Genomic DNA, 23,478 nt, shown 5'->3' on the forward strand with positions numbered 1-23,478 from the left:
TTACTTCAAGTACTGTTAAATATCAAAAATATCAATTTTAATGATTTGCCATAAAATGTGTATTAAATTGCTAATTTCAAAAAATGAAAATTATTTGATATCAGAATGACATTCTTCGTATTCAGAATGCAATTCGATATGTCTGATGTGCTCTGATGTCCCAAAATAAATACTGTCCAAACGTTCATACCCCAGCCCTTAACATCATAATTGTTTTAGAAAATATCAATTACTTATACAACTGTTACAGTGTAGGAAATTGTTGGCAAACACAAGGTTATTTTATTACAAACATATTTTATTATTTGTATCGTCAATAGTTAATATTCAACTACTTTATCTCATTTACTGTTTGTAACTTAGGGTATGCCTCGACTATAAAATACACATTGTGTGCAATCAGTATTTACAAAAATATATATCAGTGATGGATTCTCCCCTTCGGTGCATTTGCTTATTACTCGTAACATTCAAAATTAAATTAGCGTACAAACTATTTTTGTATGTAAAATGAACATGGTCCATCCCTCAAACAGCATCATTATTTAATGTATAAATGATATAATCTTTTACATGTGCTGCAAAATATGCACAGTACAAATTTTACACATGCATCTAAATGTTTATTACCTTGCGGTTCTCATTGTTTTGACTGGTCTCATATGCTTGTTAATGAAATGTAAATTTGACATGACTTGTGGACATTGCAGTGAAAATAAGGAGTACTTAGCATACCTAATCATGGGCAGGAGAGTATCCCTGTGAGGCTTATATTCAATAACGAAGGCCTCTCAGGAATCTAGTTCTATATGTTGTTCACCAGTTGTTTGTGTAGTGACCTTCTAATGGTGCATGTAAAATTGTGTATATATTTCGTTGCCCAGATGACATACCGTCGTATCAGCCATTTTTGACAAATGAGATAAGCTAAGTTCCATAAATCTATATATTATGCTCTGTATGTACATTGTGACAAATTTTCAAGACAAGCATGTCATTAATTAATTAGATATTATTACTAATTAATTTGGCATATCTCACTCAATGGGAAAATTGTGTACAACATTCCCCATATTTTGCATGATGTGGCGTATCAATGACATAATGTATGTCACTTTGTCGTAAATATGTGACACACGCTACTATTTCTGTATAGGGATATGAATTTGACATACTGACGTATCATGCGTCACATGTCAATTTTGAATGAAGCATCATTTAAAAAATATTTTGACATACTGACTTAAGTTAATTTTTTCCAGGTTTGAAAAATTATCAAGGAATGGGGCAAGTTAAAATCATCAGATATGGGTGCATGTTTGGGGAAAAAATCACCTTAAAGGAGCACAATTTTTCCTGTAAAATGACCCTTAGAAATAGAGTTTTGAACTTGTAGTACCGGTATGCGGTGGCAAAAATGTACAACAATTTTGCTAAAATATTTGTGCAGCAAAAATAGGAGTTATTTCCAAATTACACAATGTAGGAACATTTTATACTACAAGAATGCTGTGTCTTACAATATTAATTCCTACGGTACGGGGCATCAGGTGTACGGTCAAATTAACCAATAGATCTTCATAAATTGATTATCGGCACGTTGACCTTCAGGAAGAATCCTGTAGACGCTTTCATCCTTGTTTGAACTTCTCATAACATGCGCTCAGGACTTGTTTTATTCGGCTTTAATCCGTTTACTGCATTGATTTGATAATTAATTATAAAACGTAACAAACGTCTGCTGATGTAGATAGCAGCACGGCCCATGTTATGACACTCAAAGCCTGCGGACTAGTCTGATTATGTTTATATCTGGAATGTTCATTGAAAGTGTTGTTAGGAGTATCAATTCCAAATGACCCGCAGAGAGCTGTTTTTAAATCGGGCAGCCATCTCGAACTTGAACTGCATCTTAGGTCTTGTCTATGAGTGTGCTCATGACGATGAGATGGAAAATGTGTGACAGGAATTTGTGGCGGTGGGAGTTGGTCGATTAGAGATAGCAGACATGTCATGTCATTCAAAGATGGATTGATGCCAATGTTATGGAGGAAGTGCATTCCTGGGAGGAGCTTCTTGGGTTGTTGTGATTTCGCAGGCCGCGAAGTGATTTGAGCTGAAATTTTACGACTTACTTAGGACACACTTAGGAATTTCCTTCGCGGAGCAGGTTTCTTCGCTTCGCGGAGAGTTGGATTTGGTTCAACTTTTGGGGGGTAGGCCAGCGAAGTTTCTATATGAAAGCACAGAGCGGGCAACAATTCTTCGCGATACTCGGCGATATTTTGATGAAGTATACAAATGTACATGAATGCCTTCGCGCGAAGCTGCGAATTAATTTTTTCATCACAGCTTCTCGCGAAGTGGAGTATACATCGGACTTTTATGGGATTGTAAAACATTACCCATTTGTGGAACCTAAAGATCACACACACCTCTGCAACACCCCCCCACACACACACCCCCACCCACCCCAGCCAATTTCCAGTGACATTTGCAAAAATAATTCATTTTGAATCCACAACTTTTCATCATGATTTTGATACCCGATAATGATGTGATTTCCTTGATGATGGTATTTTGGAGTGAAAAATTAAGCAAAATCCATGAGTGGCCATACGTATTTGCACTTCACAGTTGATACCAATTAATCATGACATACATGTATTTTATACATGCAATGCTTCCAAATGTCAGAAAACGTAAGGCAAGTTTGAATTTAAAGTTGCGTTGTTGTTGTTTTTTTACTCAAAAATATACATTTTTTTTACTATAAAAAGGCATATAGAGCTTGCTGCTCCTTGGCTTTCCTGTGCGAGTGCTGCCTCCATTTCTGATTATTAATCAGTGGGAGTGGTCTATTTCGTAGACACATAATCTGATTGGACAATTGCATGATTTTGGGTGTCGTCTATCGTAACATGCTCGTAGAGGTGTGCATATGTATCGCGTTGTATGCATAGACAGTGCGGAATACTCGGACGCGCTAGCAGTACATGCAACAAAAGACGTGAAGTTGTAAACAAGTTTCGTTCACTTTAGAAAAAGGGGAGTTTTTATGACGGTAACCAGGCTGCGACAAATCGCCTGTCCGATAGCCCGGGGCAATCACATTTTTTGTCGGGCAATTAAAACTCTGAAGAGCTGTGCCCGATCGGGCAAGTCTAAATTTAAACCAATTAAAGCTTGATGATTTAAAATGGAGTATTTCTGTCCAACTTGGCGTGTTCACAGAAGTGAAAAAACATCAAAACAAAGTAGAAAAATTCTTGAAATGGAACTTAAATTTCGCTAGGCACTCGTATCCCACACCAGACTTGCAGACATATACATGTGTATATGCTAATGAACATCATGCCGTTACGTGACGTATTGGAAGTTTGGCCAATTATAGAACCTGTTTCGTTGCAAATATCATGACGCCAATGACGCCAGCTGGCCATGTATTTGCGTATGATTGAGATTGAGATGTAGTAGGGGTTGGCGAAATAAGTAAATCGCCGTGACTTTACTGACAAAATTTCACATAAAATACACATTATTTTCCACATGTAAGAAACAAACAGTGAAATAATTGAATGAAATGTTCATTTTTTATGCATTTCATGAATGTCATTTATTTATCAACTTAACTGAGAAAAGTATTGGATTTCCATAAGAATGAAACTGCCAAATTCGGCACACTTACGGTACTATGCACTGCACTGCATGATGAGTACGGTATGTAACTTTGTCGACAATTGTTGCCGGAATATGAGTTAATTTCGGGCAATTTCGGGCAACCAATTTTTGGATATTGCCTGCCCGATCGGGCAAGCTAAAACATAAAATTTGTCGCGGCCTGACGGTAACATAATATTTGCTTTAAAAATAGTTATTAAAATAATATTTAACTGACTAAGAATGAGAATAAACGATAGAATGTTTGTTTTTACTATTTCTATCGTGTGATAGAGCGACAGGCAGGTCCAATATTTTTATCATAGTGGATACTGGCTGCGCTGGCATCCACTACTCAAAATATTGGACCTGCCTGTCGTCTATCACACGGTAGAGGATAGTAAAAACAAAAACAAAATTCCTATCGTTTGTTCTCTAATTGTTGATTACAAGCTGCCTTGCCGACTCATGCCGAATTCTTGAAACAAACGAACATTGAACATAAAAATTGCAACTTCAAAGTAGTGGCGAAAGTGCAAATGTGTCAAATTTAAACACCATGTAGAGTGTACTTTAGAATGCTTATGGAATAACCATGTACTTCAACATTGGGAAGTAAATTGTTTTCATTCAGGAAGATGTACTTGAAATCCTAAGAAAACCCTGGATGAACAGGCCCGGTGAACAGGATGCACACCGTAATAGATGCACACCGTAATAGTGGACAGTCTTGTGTGCTTAATTTTTCACACATTACCAATTTTGAATTGTTTCACATGTTTTTAAATCCATGATTTTAAAGCACCGTTGTAAACATTGTTATACAAAAAGAATATTCATGCATTGATATTTTGGTGGTAGCTGCATTGGAACGCAAAAAGCAAGAAATAAGGCAATTGCCTTCAATGCCTTTTATTAATTTGAGGGCTGAACTGGTAGATAACTTTGCATTTATGTAGAAGCCCTCTTTGGATACTTGATTGAAGTACATTATCATTTATTGTCATTGCCGTTGTCGTTGTCATCATCATTATCATCATTGATTTGGTGTTTATGAAGTTGATCAATTTGAAAATAAAATATTGAGTTTACCCTACTCTTAAAGTTGTCAATAACTTATTAATTTTGTGTACGTGATAAACTGATTTCATGAATTATTGGAACTAGGCGGTTACCCGTATTTGGCGGTTCTCGGCTGTCGCGATTACCTGGCTGATGGTGACTGTACTCACCAAGTTTTATCCCATAGGACAGTTTTTACTAATTTGACCTCAGATGACCCTTGTGACCTCAAAATGACCATCCAAAATGTGGCTCTAAATGTTGACTGTACCCACCACGTTTCATGCCCATATGACAGTTTTTAGTAATTTGACCTTGGATGACCCCAAAATGACCTTCCAAAAATTTGACTCTAAAAGTTGACTGTACCCACCAAGTTTCATGCGCATACGACATTTTTTACTAATTAGACCTGATGACCCCTGGGTGACCCCGGATGACCCCAAAATGACCTTCCAAAAATTTGACTATAAAAGTTGACTGTACCCACCAAGTTTCATGCCCATACGATACTTTTTACTAATTTGACCTCAGATGACCCCTGGATGACCTCGGGTGATCTTGGCCCACTAACAGAAACCATACGATAGTTTTTACTAATTTGACCTCAGATGACCCCTGGATGACCTCGGGTGATCTTGGCCCACTAACAGAAACAAACTTGTTCTGAGGTCCAGATGCACCCACCCACCAAGTTTGAGGAACGTGCAACCCCTAGTCTCCGAGAAAATAGGCGGAAAACAGTTTTTACTAATTTGACCTCAGATGACCCCTGGGTGACCTTGACCCACTAATCAATACAAACTTGTTCTGTCTTAGGTCAAGATGCACCTACCCACCAAGTTTCATGCCCATATGACAGTTTTTACTAATTTGACCCCTAGATGACCTCTGTCCTCTGGTGACCTTGACCCACTAACCAATACAAACTTGTTCTGTCCCGGGTCAAGACGCACCCACCCGTCAAGTTTGAGGAATGTGCAACCCCAAGTCTCCGAGAAAAACAGTTTTTACTAATTTGACCCCTGGATGACCATGGGTGACCTTGATCCACAAACCAATATAAGCTGGTTCTTCCTTGGCGGTTCTCGGCTGTCGCGATTACCTGGCTGATGGTGACTGTACTCACCAAGTTTTATGCCCATAGGACAGTTTTTACTAATTTGACCTCAGATGACCCCTTGTGACCTCGAAATGACCTTTCAAAATTTGGCTCTAAATGTTGACTGTACCCACCAAGTTTCATGCCCATATGACAGTTTTTAGTAATTTGACCTCAGATGACCCCTGGATGACCTCGGGTGATCTTGGCCCACTAACTGAAACAAACTTGTTCTGTCTGAGGTCCAGATGCCCCCATCCACCAAGTTTGAGGAACGTGCGACCCCTAGTCTCCGAGAAAATAGACGGAAAACAGTTTTTACTAATTTGACCTCAGATGACCCCTGGTTGACCTTGACCCACTAATCAATACAAACTTGTTCTGTCCTAGGTCAAGATGCACCTACCCACCAAGTTTCATACCCACAGGACAGTTTTTACTAATTTGACCCCTAGATGACCTCTGGTGACCTTGACCCACTAACCAATACAAACTTGTTCTGTCCCGGGTCAAGACGCACCCACCCGGCAAGTTTGAGGAACGTGCGCCCCCCAGTCTCCGAGAAAAACAGTTTTTACTAATTTGACCCCTGGATGACCTTGGGTGACCTTGACCCACTAACCAATATAAACTCGTTCTTCCTCATACCAAGCTGCACCCACCCACCAAGCTGCACCCACCCACCAAGTTTGAGGAACGTGCGACCCCTAGTCGCCGAGAAAAGAGGCGGACAGACAAACAGACAAACAAACAAACAGACAGATTCTGGTGAATTATAGTAAGAATTAGTACTTGGTTTTTAATACAACTGATCCAATGTTTGATCTATATCTGTGTACACATAGCGAGTTTAAAAATCATACTAGCAGTTGTAGCCAGCGAGAGACAAATTGCTTGTGCTGAAATGCTAGTAGCAATTGTCAAACGCTTTTAGCAATTCAGTTGTTGCTGACGACCTGATTTGTGTCACTCTGTAAGTTGACTTGAGTTCAACTGGTAGTGAATTGAAGTGCTCAACAGGTTCCACTTTGAAGACTTGTTTTGTGAAATGTCCATGATGAAAGTATATACGTACATGTACGGTATAAATCAAAAGAAAGAAACGTTTATTTTATTTTATTTAAACTTTCTTTACCCAGGGTAGCTCCTTCAATGTCAAACACTGATTTCCAAGGAGGCCCTGCATTTACATTGTGAACAAGAAGCATAATATTTATATACAGTAATAAATCAGACTAGACTTAGCTGTGGTCTAAGACCACGAACACAGCCGTGTTGTGACCCCTTAATGACCTTTGACCCCAAAATATATGAAAACCCCATAGACATTGGCTAATGTCAATGCACATTTGCACGTGGCATCACTATGCCATGTTATTTGTGCCAGAAGGGTTTTCATATATTTTGAAGGGGTTTTCGCCTCAGACCGGAAGTGACCCCTTAATGACGTTTGACCCAAAATAAAAAAAATACCACATATACACTGAGTAACCACAATTCATATATGAACATACCGTCACTGTCCTTCGCTTTTTCTTAGCTAATAAAATTTTTTGAAGGTATTTCGTTTTATACCGGAAGTGACCCCTTAATGACCTTTGACCCCAAATCTGTGTACACCCCATATACACTGGGTAACACCAATGCATGTGTGCAAGTGGCGTCACTGTCCTCGTAATTTGTGGAAGAAGATGCATTTTATAAGTATATCTATTTATACCGGAAGTTACCCCTTAATGACCTTTGACCCCAAATTAAAAAATACCACATATACATGTACACTGAGTAACCACAGTTTATGTGTGCATATACCGTTACTGTTCTACGTTTTTCTTAGCTAATAAAATTTTTTGAAGATATTTTGTTTTATACCGGAAGTGACCCCTTAATGACCTTTGACCCCAAATCTGTGTACACCCCGTAGACACTAGGTAATTATAATACATATGTGCAAGTGGCGTCACTGTCCTACGTAATTTGTGGGAGAAGATGCATTTTAAAGGTATTTCGTTTTTATACCGGAAGTGACCCCTTAATGACCTTTGACTCCATATAAAAAATATTACATATACACTGGGTTACTACAACTCATATGTCAACATACCGTTACTGGCCTATGTTTTGTTTAGCTAATAAAAATTTTTGAAGGTATTTCATTTTATACCGAAGTGACCCCTTAATGACCTTTGACCCCAAATCTGTGTACACCACATAGACACTGGGTAATATTAATGCATGTGTGCTAGTGGCGTCGCTGTCCTACTTAAGTTGTGGGAGAAGATGCATTTTTAGTTGAAATCACGCTTTTGACCCCTCTGACCTCTGCGTGACCTTTGACCCCATGAGTTTCATGTAACTTGTAGGTGCACGGTGAATGATCATTGTGACTATAATTTGTGGGAGAAGATGCATTTTAAAGGTATTTCGTTTTTATACCGGAAGTGACCCCTTAATGACCTTTGACTCCATATAAAAAAATATCACATATACACTGGGTTACTACAACTCATATGTCAACATACCGTTACTGGCCTATGTTTTGTTTAGCTAATAAAAATTTTTGGAGATATTTCATTTTATACCGGAAGTGACCCCTTAATGACCTTTGACCCCAAATCTGTGTACACCACATAGACACTGGGTAATATTAATGCATGTGTGCTAGTGGCGTCGCTGTCCCACGTAAGTTGTGGGAGAAGATGCATTTTTAGTTGAAATCACGTTTTTGACCCCTATGACCTCTGCGTGACCTTTGACCCCATGAGTTTCATGTAACTTGTAGGTGCACGGTGAATGATCATTGTGACTAAGTTAGGTCAAAATCGATCTAAGCATGTGAGTGCTAGAGCAATGTAAAGATTGACAGAAGAAGAAGAAAGAACCTGTAAGAAAAAAGACACAGCCGTGACTAACGTCACGGCTGTGTAAAAATACATTATAAATGGCACATGAAATTGAAAACAATTGAGAAAACATGAAAATTCAGATTAAAAGACATATTACACTGGTTTTATCAAAAACAACTGCTTAAATTGAGTAATACTCATTGACTTAAAATTACATCTACTATCATTTGGAACGTTGAAGTTAAGAGTTCAAATACTTTGTACATATGTAGATGTAGAAGAGTTCAAATACTTTGTACATATAGATTTTTGAATGAATTACTTTACTGTGGGAACTCTGAAGTATTTCCTTTGTGACCCAAGATGTTGCTTGTATCATAGCAACTAAACAATGCTAGTGCTCGATATAGGCGGCAACATCTAATGGGTGCCATCACACACACTGAAATAACATCCGATTTGATCAAATTCAGCTCACTTATATTCTTCAAGCAACAATGCACATTAGCTACAAATTTTATTCCTGAATAAGTTCACATCAATTTGGTCTCAACTTCATGCATCAGTGTGAAATATTATAGCGGTATTATTTTAGTGGTTATAATTGTTGGTGAATCTTGTAGTTCTGAGTAGTTATGTTTGAATTGCACCCCTTCACATGAAACCATCTAAAATGTTTTAATATTAGGCCATTTTAATTTTAATAGTTTGTCTCAAAGCCCAAGTTGAAAACCTAGTGATACAATGTAATGCAGGTATTTTTTGTTTTATTGAATTTTGGTTATAAACAAACTGTAGGATGAGCTGTTGGACAGGAATCCAGCTCAACCCAGCAGGAAAAATGCTCAAGAAGTAGTGGTTTTACTATATGCAAGTGGGGGCTTTGAGACAAACTATTACCGTAATAAATTAAAAGAAATTTGTGGATTCTAAATTAACCATGGAAAGTACAAAATGTTCACGCTTGAAGTTGATTACTGAATTTAGCCCCTATGTGACAAGAGTTCCTATCTTGTTTGTTTTCTTTGTGAACTTTGTTGTGGTTGCTCCAGTTTACTTTGTTACTTTTGATATTGAACATTTGTTGACCTGTAGAATGCATTGTTTCCCTGTCGATCGGATTTTGGTGCATGCAGACAGAATGGCAAACACCATCGTATGATTGTATGTATTGACAAATTGTCCAAGAGAAGTGGTACAGAAAATTAATATACTGCATGCTAGCCATGTGCTTCAACATAAAAACGTCCAAGTTTTGAGACATTTTCTCAAAATATCATGCTGATTCCAAATATGGTCATGAAAATTTACAATTCCAAAATTTTTGAATTCAAAAAAAATTAAAACTTGTCATCTGCAGTCTGAGAGTTAATAATAAGTTAACTTATTCACTAAAATTGTGATTATCTGTACTGCATACACAAAATATTCAACTTCGAGGGGGTGGGGGGTTAAACATTTTTAAATCTAAATCTCTTGATCTGTGAAGGACATGTATAGTAAGTAGAATATGAAAAAAACATTATACATACACATAGTAGTCATAATTAATGTAAAAATGTATATTTTTTTGTTGGTGCAATTTTGCATAGATCTGTATAATTCAACACAGTGTATTTTTAGAGTCGTCAACATTCCAGAGCACCGAACAGGCTGTCTGACATACAGACTCATCAGAGAGCTCTCTCGGTAGCCAATTTCAACAGTCGCTGTTTAATTGGCCATGATACTGGTCACATTGATACATAACAGATCAGTAAAAGCTTCACAGCAGTTAGCCTGATTAACACCGAAATAGAAAAAATACCTTGAGGTTAAGTCGTAGTAAAACGATAGCCTAGTTAGAAAAACGGTGGTATGTTAGTGAATGTTGAAACCCCATTGCTGCCCTGAAATGTTTCTAAAATGAGTGAATTTATATAAATTTAATAAATGTCTGAATGTAGTCTCGGGTATGGTTTCTCAAGGGTCATGATATGGTTAGCGGTGTGTTTACGGGATTAGGGTTAGGATATTAAGGGTTATGATATAGTGTTGGCTTTTAGGGTTACGTTTTAAGGCTAGGTAAGTTTTAGGATTAGATTTAGGGTTAGGTATAGTATTATGTTTAGAATACAAGGTTAGGTTTTAGAATATAAAGTTAGGTTTAAGGTTTAGAGTTAAGTGTTAGGGTTGGGTTTTGTATAGAGTTAGGTTTTAGGATTATGGTTACTGGTTAGGATTTAGGGTTAGGTTAGGATTAAGGGTTGAGTTTTAGGGATAAGTTAGGTTAAGATATGTATGTTGCTTTGGATTAGAACATTTGATATTGAAATTGGCATTATATGATTACATAATTAGTTTGTGACTTATAAAATATTATATGTACAATGTAAAAGACATATCATTCAAGGTGTGCCAAGTTTATTGCAAGGCATAGAATGGTCACAGTTTGTTTGCCATGGAAATCATGTGCACATCATTTATTGAGAAAGTCGCATCTGTGTCCTATGTGTTACACTTGACTGAATGGCTGATGTATATTATCTCAAACAGTTTGCTGGCATATTAGCTCTTAGCCTCGTATAATGGCACTGACGGTATTTTAACAAGCAATTTGAGATTAGGTTTTAGTGTCAGTGGCAACATGAGTGTATATAAAATGTTACAGTGTAAATGTCTCAAAAATGTCTCAACAAGGACTTGATGTTTGAGAATGAAATGGATACAATATAAGTAGGCCTGGATGACTGAGATAGAAAGCAGGCTTAGAAATCAAATTAAAGTGGCATTTTGCACACAAGTACTTCAAAAGTGGTAATTTTCATGTGATTAATTTTTGTGCAGACAAGCATTTAGTTTAGGTAATTCCAAATTTTCTGCTATGTACATGTAAATACACAGTTTTTGCTTTTTATAGTTTGAATTTATCTTTCCAAGCTATATAAAATAAAACATGTTTTATTCTATAATTATCAAATTAGAGCTACAATGACAAGTGATGACTGGTCCGCAATATTGTTTTTTGATCACAGAAAGGCACCATTACATCAGGAAGGCTTCATTGCCAAATTATGATCTCCTTAGATCATGGATGTACATTGTACCTGACGATTCAAAACATGGTGCACGTAGTCTACTTCATAGACCCTTTTGAAATTCATTCTTCAATATCAACTCATCTCACAACACAATGAAAACAAGTTCAGAATGAGAAACGCTCCCATCCATTAAAATTTGTGATGCCCCTAGAAAAAAAGGATGTGTTGTGTTTTATGGAAGGGCATAGCTGGAATTTGTTTGTCAAAAGGGATTGCAAAGCAGGCTAGGGTGCACACTTCATTACTAGCCATGACATTGACAAATAAATTAGATAGCAATAATATTTATAAGTAGCAGATAGGAAGTTAGATGGTCTGGAAGGAATAACATCTCAAATTGACTCCTGCACAAGTGATCGATTTCATAATGAAGGGACAGGCTCGAGGCATTGTATCATTGAGACCCCCTAGATAGAGTTACACGGCTTCAAGATATACAGGATATTTATAGTCTTTGTGGTGGCTACTTTAACGTCTTGACCTTTTCATGTAATGCTGCATCGTACCGTTGGACTGTCAACTAAGTTTGTTTTCGCTGCCAAGCAAGAACAAGAGAACTGTGAATTTTGCCGCAAGCACATATTTACCTGTATTGATTTGTGATGTTACACCCGTTTTGTCGGTGTGATCCTCGTATTTGGAATAAATAATACTGATTGCAAAATGGCATTGGAACAGTTTCGAGATGAAAATTTGCATTGCAAGGATGAAGAAGTGAAGTAAAAATATACGGTTTGTGAAAATAAGTTGCGTGACGATTTTGGAAGATGCCCTCTGTGGATTGTATCTGGATTGATGCGTAACCACTGGGGTATATGGCTTTTAAACATGATCTACTGTAAAACTTAAGTGGTAATTTTGGCGTATGTCATTTTTCACACTTTGTCGCTTTTGAACTGCTTAATCACTTGTTCTTAAGTTGGTGATTTTGAGTTTTCGTACGTAGACCTGTAGATGCATGAAAAATGTTTTCCGCAGTATTATATTTGTGGTGTTGAGTGCGAAAAAGGTGAAAATTAATGTTGTGCAAAAATATTACACTTATATACAACTGGTAGTCTTCTACATTGTATGTGTATATTTATGCAACAACAAATGGATTGAAATTTGAGTTGACAATTTGTCTTGTTTTGTGTCTTTGAAAATATGAAATGATAATGAGTTACTTGAAAAGAAAAAACGGAAAGAAAAATATCATGCTGTGTTTGTACGATAAGTGGTACATATTGAAAAGATCAAATTTCTCATCACAAGAAAAAAAAATATCGTCTAGTGCTCAACTACTGCTCATAATATCTACTTACCTTCTTGGACCTTATAGCAAAATTGATTTTTCATGCCATGATATACCCAGGCAGGTCCATCAAATATACATACATTCAGTTGACATTTAAAAAGATAAAGATGTTAGCCAATTTTGTTTTAAAAGAAAATTAGATTAGATTATTACAAAATACACCACTGAGATTAATATTCCATTTTGCAGCTACAAATTTGACAGTTTGTGCCCTGCAGTTTCATATCATAATCTAGGCCTCTGTTATGCATATAAGAGCACGCACATAAACACAGGCGCGCAGGCTGGTATTTTGTCAGTTCATAGCACGAAATTTTATCAGTACGGTACCTTTTGCCTTGTGCAAAATGAGTGTCCATAAGTTGAACCATGTTGCATTTAATATGAAGTCCCCAGTGTTTTCCCCAAGTGCTTTGGTTCCATTAGCGTGTGGAATTGATATTCAAGTGCTCAATAGTATCACTGCAGACGTGGGAGCATTTTTATCCAGGCAAGGTAGAACTTGCACAAAGATGTAAAATTTATTATTAAAGATGTGCTGCTATTTGAATTATCATTATGCGGGAGAAAGTTTTTTACTATTTATGTCTGTATTTTGTTTTAAAAGATGTCAAATCTATTTATCGGATTGTGAAGTACTTTGTTTAATTAGGACTTTTGTTTATTTTACAGAGATGAAAATTGTATGCATACCATACATCATTTCATAGCGTGATAGTTTGATTAATATCTTTTAATATGTAACTATTTTCAATTATGATTTACACATGTATCTCATGTACAGTCTTGCTGCTTAGAGTAAATTTTGTGAGATTTTTAAGCTTGAGAAATTGTGTGAGTTCTTTATATTACCGAATATTGAGGTGTTGTTATTTTGGCCCCAGTAATTGAAATTTACAGGAACAACTAAAACCTTCACAAAATAATGTCTGCAGTATATATTGCATTAAATGTACAAAATGTACTTGTAGATATCTTTTTTTAAAGGATGGTGATTTGTTGTTTTCTTTTTTTTTGGTGATCGATACATCACATCCACCTTCAAGGCAGGTTGTAACTTTGCTAAATCTTACTCCTCTTATTTTTTGTTCTTTTATATTTGCAGATCCTGGTGACTACAACCATCTAGAAACACTGGCTGGGTATCATATCATCACTCTCAGGAGGTAGCGAGCCGTGCCGCCGTGTGTAGCTGGTTCTGCTTGGAGTGATCAAGCTTTAGTCAACAAAATGGTGGATTACTACGATATACTCGGGGTACACAGGGGTTCCACTGATGCAGAGATCAGAAAATCGTAAGTTGAACTTCACTTTATTTATAGGTGGAGTGTAAATAGGTAGTGTAGAGTGGGAAGAAAGTATTTGGAATACATTTAAAGAGTAGATAGCTTTATCAAAAAGTTCTATCAATGATGAGAACTATTGAATAATACACAGAGTCAGTATCCACGTTCAAGGTGGGTTAGTACTAGGATTGGAATTTTGTGGTTAAACAATGTAAGATGTCCCCAAACCAACTGTGAAGTTTCAGCAAGAGAGCAAAGATGACTTAATAATACTCTTTTGGTAGCCCAAAGTCAGGAATGAGAGACATGTAGAACGTAAAGGAGAAAGTGTTCGTTAGGTGGTATGGAGGATAACCTTTCTGATTCCCTTTAGGCAGTAGGCCTGCATGTTTGAGTAGTAAAATCTTGCCTGGAAAAATGTGGAATCAAGGAAGCCTCTCTCTTCCAGGGAAATTTTGCCATTTGGAGGAAAATTTGCTTTCCCAAATAAAGAAGTATATACTGTGTACAAAAAGTATCTAATTACATCTATTTCTTAGAGACACTTAAAATTAATTTACCAAATAGAGTGGTCGATACATGTATGGAGAATTTTGCTCTATGTATTATGATACTTCATTCGGCTCAATGCGATTTTATTTCCACAGCTTACGTACCAATTTGAATGCAAAAGAGAGCAAAAATGTCAAAATTTATGTTCAGACTTTTTCCTCAAAACATGCAGATTATGCACACAGCTAACACACAGATATTGGAACAGGGGCTAACAGAGCCCTTTACAAAAGGGAATTACCCTGAAGGAAAAAATATCCATATTTGTCACTTTTGATGAAAGTCTACCTTTTATCATTCAGATGGGTATAACTCAGGGGAAATAAAGCTGCGTCGTGCCAATTTCCAAATGAGGTTTCAACGTATGGTGAACAAAATTCTTCATCTATCAAGGTGCATTATTGGGTAATTTAATTTGAGTGTTTTAAGAAATCGCTTTTGTTTCAAGGGTAAAGATTCTTTTTGTGTGCAGTAAGAACAGGGTTGCAGCTAGAATATTTTTAGTGCTGGGTGGCATTTGATGAAAATCTTGCATATTTGGCCATTTTTGCCAAAATGGACCAAATGGTATAATTTTGGCTTCTGAGTGGTGGGCTCCAGTGCTAAAATTGAAGCTGAGTGGTGGGCTTCAAAACTGAGTGGTGGGCTCTGCCGCCCACCATCGCACACTGTAGCTACAACTGTGAGTATATTAATTGTGGGAAATACTTTAAATATTACTACTTTTGAGGGAAATTTTTATAATCGCCTTGCGAAATATAAACATCTTCTAAACCTGGATCATGAAATGAAAAGTTTGGACAGTTTTCATGTAATATATGAAATTAAAGTACAATTTACATCATGCATGTTCAATGATGCTGGATATTATATTGAAAAGGCAGTGTAATGTTGTGTTTGTAAGCATTCAACACTGTAATAGCATTAGTTTTGGGCTCTGTTGCTTTAGCATACTATCCAGTGAGGTTGCGTCAGCCTCGGCTGCTCGCGCTCTTTAATATTGACTAGTATAGGTGCTATACATATTTGTTAAGTTACCCACTTTCTAAGATACATTTTTGCTCACAAAATCCAAGCTATCAGCCCTAATATTTGATAGGGTCAATGAGATAAATAGACTGCTTAGTGCCAGAAGTGGGTAAGTGCAATAGCTGCCCTGTGAACATTTGGTGAAAACTATTTTTGAATATACCGCGCTGCACTGGTACGTTCACGCATTAATTGAACCATATCATGCTGATCACTCACACCTGTAAGATTAGTATCTTTGAAAAGACCAGTATTGTATTCAATCTATGATTGCAGACATACACAGGTGATTAGTGCAACCTGCTTGTAGTGCAGCACAATATATTCAAAATTGTTTTCACCTATTGCTATGGTAGTTAATCCAATTTATTACGTCACTTCGCCAGCATATTGCACTTACCCATTTCTGGCATTGAGCAGTCGAAATATGGGCTTTCTATTAATAAAGGATATACCAAAATCTCAATTTTGATGAAGAAAAAGTAGGGAATAATGTGCTCGTGATGAATCTCAAACACATGGAAAATGCCAAGAGCACTGTCCACTCACTAGTGTCAAGCACTTATCATACTAGCAATCGCAGTGTGCGGCAAAGACAATCGCTATAATGATCAAAGTCATGAAGCAATTGTTAAGGATACGATACATGATTTACCGACAAGTGACTCATTTCGGAATGCGATCATGAATTTTGAAGAAAAAAAAGTTTCCACAGGCTTCGTTGATTGAAACTTCCTTCGATTACTGGCGTCTAGCGCTTTACCACTCGGCCACCGTGGCAGTTGAGCGGATGAGTGTAATGATAAAAGATAAATCTCATAATGCCATCTTTAGCCTTTTGTTTACTAAAAAAGACGCGTTTTGTAAAGATAGATTAGCCGTTTTATGCATAAATAGCACAAACGTTTGGGAAAGGTTTCAAACAAATAATAAAGACACTGATGTGATGATGAAATTGCGTAAGTCGGGAATTATCTGCGTCGCAATGTTTTGTTTTGGTTTTATGAATTTGACCTTAAAATTTACGACTTCATGACATTATCATTCGAAATCAACAAAAGATATTTCAACACTATATGTCCTCATTCTTTCTCTAGAATGTTTTGTACATGTATGTGAAATAGCTTCAACAATGGTTCGCTGCATAATGGTAAAAATAGCCTTGACCTAAAAAAAGGCGAGAGGTACCATATTTACGGATTCAGGCTAAATTTAAAATTGATATAAAGCGTTTGTTTTTGATCGATTACAAAAATTAATTTTTTGTCGTATAAAGAAATTGTATCTGGCATGAATTACACTACAGTTTTTATTCCTAGGGCTCTTTGACTTCTTCAAATAATTTTTTAAATGATAGAGTGAATCCCCTGGCCCTCTATAATTACGCACAAAAGATCGACCCCCCTTAAACACAACCAGCATTTAGTCTTGGCTTGTACTATTGCTAGAAAGCTCTATTGATGTCAACTGGTTGCATTTCTGATCAATATATTGGCATTCGTTATTCGATCAAGCGACGGAAATATATCATTAAAAAAACTACGCTTCTGGCGATTGTCTAGTTTGATATATCTTCAGGTGAATAAGGGACGATTAAGGATGAAAAATAATGTTAGACAGCTTTGGACAAACTTCTCTCCAGGTTTTGGTCCCCTCGGAATGACTAGGTTGGTTACACATCTGGACACTAGTAATGATTTTGTTTAACTTTGTGTTTATTAATTCTGTCCACAGATATAGAAAATTAGCTTTAAAATGGCATCCTGATAAAAATCCAAATAGCAAAGATGAAGCAGAAAGAAGATTTAAAGACATTTCACAGGCATATGAAGTATTATCAGATAGTAAGTATTACTAACATTTGTATAATGTGTTATTAGCAAAACCAGACTGATTGGGGACATCAACAGGTTACTGCACATCAAATTATATGGTGCTCAATTGGTCCAGCAAATTGAGAAATTAACCTAGAAAAATATTGTAAAAATGATTAGAATATAAAAGTTGGATTTTTGTGGCTCATTGGGCCTTTTTGACAAAACTACCAAATTGGCCCAAACTGAAAATCCTTAAAGTTAAAGAAGAAACACTGGTCCCGCCCTCCTCCAACAACAACAAAATGCTTTTCTCGGCGCACGATGGATTTGAATTTTGTTCAACTTTGTTGCGATATCATAGTGCGTGTATGCTTTTCATTGGTTGCTGGTAAATCAGGGTTGTGATACACCAAAGTAGAATTAAAACAATTCATCCTAACGATCGCAAGGATTATATTGCAATTCCATCTCCCAATACTACAAAAAAAAACCCATGTGAAAATCTGCGATAATGGAGTATGTAACGGCCTTAAGAATGGAAAAACACTTACAACCATTTTGCATTCAACTGATGATTTATTTTATTAGTATGCGTCTCATTTTCATTTTGTTAGGTTTTATCGATATCAAAATCCTATTTCTTCCAGACTGGGTCGGTATAATTTAAAAGCAACTAGATCGATGAGACCGATAAATGATATGAGTAGACGACTGTGTATGATATCAGTGGTGCTTGGGGAAGAACATTTCATTTTACAGCTCAATTCCCTCATGCAGTTTTCTGTACTTCTCGTAAAATAACCTTGCAAGTTGAAACACATCTTGACAACTTTCTTTGTTTCTTTAATTCCATTTTATCGGACCTGGGAAATGTATTAATCCTTGCCTGCTAGGGTGAATGACTAAAAGAGTAAAAAAGTGAAACAAAAAGCTTGGTATTCATATCCTACATCATACACTTATTTTTTTTTAATTGAAAAAAAAAAAGGTTAAAAACACAGATAGTATTAGATTAGTATTCTAGTATTGAAGAAGAACTTTGTTTTTTTTTACGCAATTTAAATTGAATAATCTTTGCGCTGCTGAATGTGAAACCTCTATCGATTTTTGTACTCATTATAGATGTATTGAGATAAAAAGGTGTGTAACTCGAGTTGCTATGATGAGGATGCATATATGTTATAGCTGCAACACTTCTTTTTCGTCTCTTTACCAAAGCTTGACTTACGGCCAGATCAATACGTCGCTTTGCCTTGCCTCCAGTGAACCTAACGCTAAAACCCCGGCTAATACATTATTCCGTGATACATGAATGTTGTGAATTTGATAACCTTCTCCTTTGTGTGCTAACACTCTCAAATTCAAAGCTTGAAGACATCGTAAATATTTCAGTGTTTTGTCAGACAAAACAATGATACAATCAGTCATGGCTGCTTTTAAGCAAATTGTGTCGAGAACATGTAATGAGCTATTCCGTTTAAAATCCACATTACCCCTGTGGAAGATTTTGGAAATATATTCCACAGGGGGAGTATGTTTTTCAAATGTAATTGATCAGGGTTAATCATTGTGAAACCCATACTCCCTATGTATCATGACTTTACCTATATCTTCCACAACTGGAGTGAGCATTTCATTTTCAAATGCAGTTACCCAATTTGTGTAGTCTAATCAAAATTCGTACTCCCTCTGTGGAGGACTTCAGCTAAATCTTTTACAGGGGTAGTGTGGATTTTAAATGGAATAGCCCAATAGCCAATATCTTAGCAGCAGTCGCAGCAATCAAGAGACAAATTACTGATGATCAAATGCCAGTAGCAATTGTGCAATCACTAGTGGTGATCAAGGCATTACTGAGTATGCTACTTCGTTGTTATTGCGCACTTGAGCTCAACTGGTAGCGATTTCACCCTGTGCATGCTAGCGACTTCTGATGAATTAAATTTGGTCAGTCGCTTTTCTGCAAGAAGTGACTGGTTGTCAACACAAAAAACACTACACTCATGGTGACTTAATTCGGACATGCCGCATAAATTTTCAGGTTTTAGCGTAGCCTGAATTCAGGTTATTTGTGAGTCCAAATTCCTCTGTTTTTATTTATTTTCAGTCCCATTTCGGGGCTTTTTTTGGCCTGCATTCACATGCTTTTTTAGGTTTTTCTCACTAGTTTCAGGTTTTTTGAGTGAAATTGATTGGCTTGTCTGTAAACTAATTATTTGTCATGAGAACATCAAAGCAGTAACATTATATGTGACCAAATTTGTGAATACAGTGTACTACTGAGATCTCAAAGGTTAGAATACACCTAGAGGTCCCTGGTCCAAATCCTGGACAAGCATGATATTTACACCTTCTGGTGAACTTGACGGATAGAGGTTCTTGTAATCATCACTTTCATCATTCAGTGGTCGCTCTAACTAAAAGCGTCATTGCGTGTGTTTTTTTAACAATTTGATAATACAACATACTGCAGCCATTTCAACATAGACTTGTATGGCATTATTTTCACCTGTTGTAGAACTCAATGTATGCAAATCATTCCATTCTCAGAGTTGAATTTGTCTTACCCATACATGGATTCATGTTATGCTCCAGAGTATACCATATCTGTGGTAGCACACAGATCTATACCCAGGGGCCCTTGATATTGTGCATGCAATTTGTACCTTACTCAACTTCTTTGAATCTTCCTATTTCAGAACAAAAAAGAAGTGTATACGACAGATACGGAGTAGACGGCTTACAGAACGGCGGTAGGTTGGCACATATAATTTATTACATTTATTACTTATTTAGCCTTCAGATGTGGATATGCAAATCTAATTGATAATATTTGGTGACAAATTTTGATCACTTGTGTGTCCTCCAGATATTATGTTAGAAAATCTAATTAGAAATTACATGCAATTGGAAATGAACACCAAATGAACACATAAAGAGTTCAGTAAGAGTTGTGTGTGCGGTGAGACATAGAAAGCAGGTGCATAGTTAGATTTTCAATTCTTTTTTGAAAAAGCTTGAATTTGACACAAAATGCTCTTAAATGTGTTAGACTTTATCAAATTCATATTAAGGAAAGCTTAAAACCAGTGAAAGTTTGTAGTTCCTCTTGTTGACACTTGCTTAAAGTTAAAGTTAAAAGTTAAAGCTTACAGAATAAAATTGTATTGATACAAATTTTTGGTACTGAAATGATTTTGTGCAAATTGGAGAATAAATGATTGGGATTTTTGTTTTTACTATCGTGTAGGGGGTGCAGGCACAGCGGGTAATCACTACGATTTTTGTGTCAGTCAAATAAATATTATTTTAATAATTATATACCTCATATAAAGATTCCTGTCATCTGATTGGTTGAAAGTGCAGTCATTGAATTAACTATGCCCGCAAAATGAACTATGGACCGGTCCATGGAAATGAACTATGGACCGGTCACGTGCGTCACGATCAAACTGCGCGTAGTTCCCAGAGTAAAATCATATTACGCACGAATTAATGTTTTCACGCGCTATAATTACGCAGAAAGCGCAGATTGTAATCTGTGCCGTTCGCATTGAAACTATTAATTTCTCTTCCCAAAATCGATGCTTTTAACCAAACAGATGACAAGAATCTTAAGATTTGGTATATAAAACAAATATTGACTGCTTTTTTATTAGGGCATGGTTAAAATTATAGGCCCGTGGTGATCTCAAAACCATGACTATGCCCTCGGCCACGCCTCGGGCATAGTCATGGTTTTGAGATCACCTGGGCCTATAATTTTAACCATGCCCTCATAGCATCAATATTTGTATACTATAAAACATTTTTTATTAAGGGATCTAAAATGAGCGTTTATTGCGTTTTCGACAGTATTTTTTGTGGGACATGAGAGCACCTCAGACCTATCGAATTGCATTCTGAATCTGAAGCATGTCTTTCTGATATCAAATAATTTTTATTTTTGAAAATCACAATATAATACAAATTTTATGACAAATTATAAAAATTTGATATTTTTCAAATTTTTGATATATAACAGTCCTCAAAGTAAATTATATAAATCTAATGATATATTCTTAAAGTGTATGTAGCAGGAGGAAAAGCCGACGGTCAATTGAAAATTTTGACCTTTCATATTGAAGATATGGATTTTTTCCCAAAAGACCTCATTTTTTTTTGGTGTTTTGGGAAAAAAATCCATATCTTCAATCTGAAAGGTCAAAATTTTCAATTGACCGTCGGCTTTTCCTCCCTGCTACATACACTTTAAGTATAAATCATCAGATTTATAAAGTTTACTTCAAGTACTGTTAAATATCAAAAATATCAATTTTAATGATTTGCCATAAAATGTGTATTAAATTGCTAATTTCAAAAATCAAAATTATTTGATATCAGAATGACATTCTTCGTATTCAGAATGCAATTCGATATGTCTGATGTGCTCTAATGTCCCAAAATAAATACAGTCCAAACGTTCATACCCCACCCCTTAAGCAAAAATATTAAATTAACATCATTCTGATATGAATGAAATTTGTTTTACCAGTTGTGCATTATGTGATGGTGTTTGTGTAATACACTCTATAATGCTATATCCGCGTATCTCGACAAGCATGGTCTGTGATGATGCGGCTACTTTCGTCTATGGCCTCATAGACAACACACAAACCCAATGAAATTTAACCACATCTACTGTCTAAAGAATTGGTGTTAAACATGGCTAGCATCGAGTCAGTGTACCATTTTATAGTGTATCTATTCGGGAAAGTACTGTACATACAAACAAATTGACTCATCTATTTTGACAACCCAAATAAACAGGATTGTTTAGTATCAACCTACTACATTTCATGTAAAGAAAATTAAAGTAATCTGCATTATAAGAATAGATAACATAAATCAAATTATATCAGAACCCAGTCAACCCATCTTGAGATTGAGCAGAGACTGAGCAGTGTAGGAATTTATTTGTGTGTGTGAAAATGTGCCAAGTTGTTTCTGCTGCAACTCAAAACTGCATTGTAGGGTTTAATACCAACAAAACATTTGCAGCCGGAATCGGATGTCAAATCACAGTCAAGTTGCCCAATTTTATCCTTAACCTTATAGTGTCTATGAAACAGCAACCTACCAAAAATCGCTGGGGCCAATGTTGAAAAGTCGCCCAATTTGTTTTCTTAACCATTGGTTTCTATGGGACAGAAATTGATTAAATTTTTCCCAGTTGGGCTACTAAATCACATGTATGGTAACCCTGCTCAATTTTGGTGAAGGTGGGGGGCAAATGTTGAAAAATCATCCAATTTTTCCCCTTTTTTTATTAATCATTGGTGTTTATAGGTCAGGATATCATTAAAAGGTGCCCAATTGGGCTACCAAATCAGGAGTTCGGCAACTGGTAACCCTACTCTATTTTGGCAATGGGGAGGGGGGGAGCAGTGTTGAAAAGTCGCCCAATATTTGTCTTAACCATTGGTTTATATGTGACAGGAAATATTCAAAAGTCACCCAATTGGGCTACCAAATGATGAGTATGGTAACCCTGCTCAAAAACCAGGTTATGATATTGCAACCTACATTTGCTACAATGGCATGTTTTAATTCACAGCCCTGTGTTGAGGATAGACACCTTTTACCTAGTGACAATGGGTTGTCAGGAAATTGCGTCTAGGGAATTCATTCAATTCATTCCACGTACCTAGTTTACACTGGGCTAGTCATTTTAAAGGAAACACTGACTGTACAGACTTAAGACACAG

The 23,478-nt window shown here is 36.4% G+C and overlaps 1 protein-coding gene across 2 annotated transcripts in view; it reads left to right on the forward strand.

Annotated features, from left to right (window-relative positions):
* LOC140159386 (dnaJ homolog subfamily B member 6-like) overlaps nucleotides 1-23,478 on the forward strand; it is an 82,915-nt gene that overhangs the window by 27,029 nt on the left and 32,408 nt on the right. For both annotated transcript variants that reach the window (XR_011859877.1, XM_072182843.1), the window contains exons 2-4: nucleotides 14,153-14,342; nucleotides 17,649-17,758; nucleotides 20,431-20,484. Coding sequence is in view for 1 of the 2 variants with exons in the window: in XM_072182843.1 (XP_072038944.1) it covers nucleotides 14,278-14,342; nucleotides 17,649-17,758; nucleotides 20,431-20,484 (229 nt within the window). In the remaining variant the exon portion in view is untranslated. The remainder of the gene's footprint in view (nucleotides 1-14,152; nucleotides 14,343-17,648; nucleotides 17,759-20,430; nucleotides 20,485-23,478) is intronic.

Source organism: Amphiura filiformis, chromosome 8 (assembly GCF_039555335.1).
Source record: "Amphiura filiformis chromosome 8, Afil_fr2py, whole genome shotgun sequence".
NCBI classification, from domain to species: Eukaryota; Metazoa; Echinodermata; class Ophiuroidea; order Amphilepidida; family Amphiuridae; genus Amphiura; species Amphiura filiformis.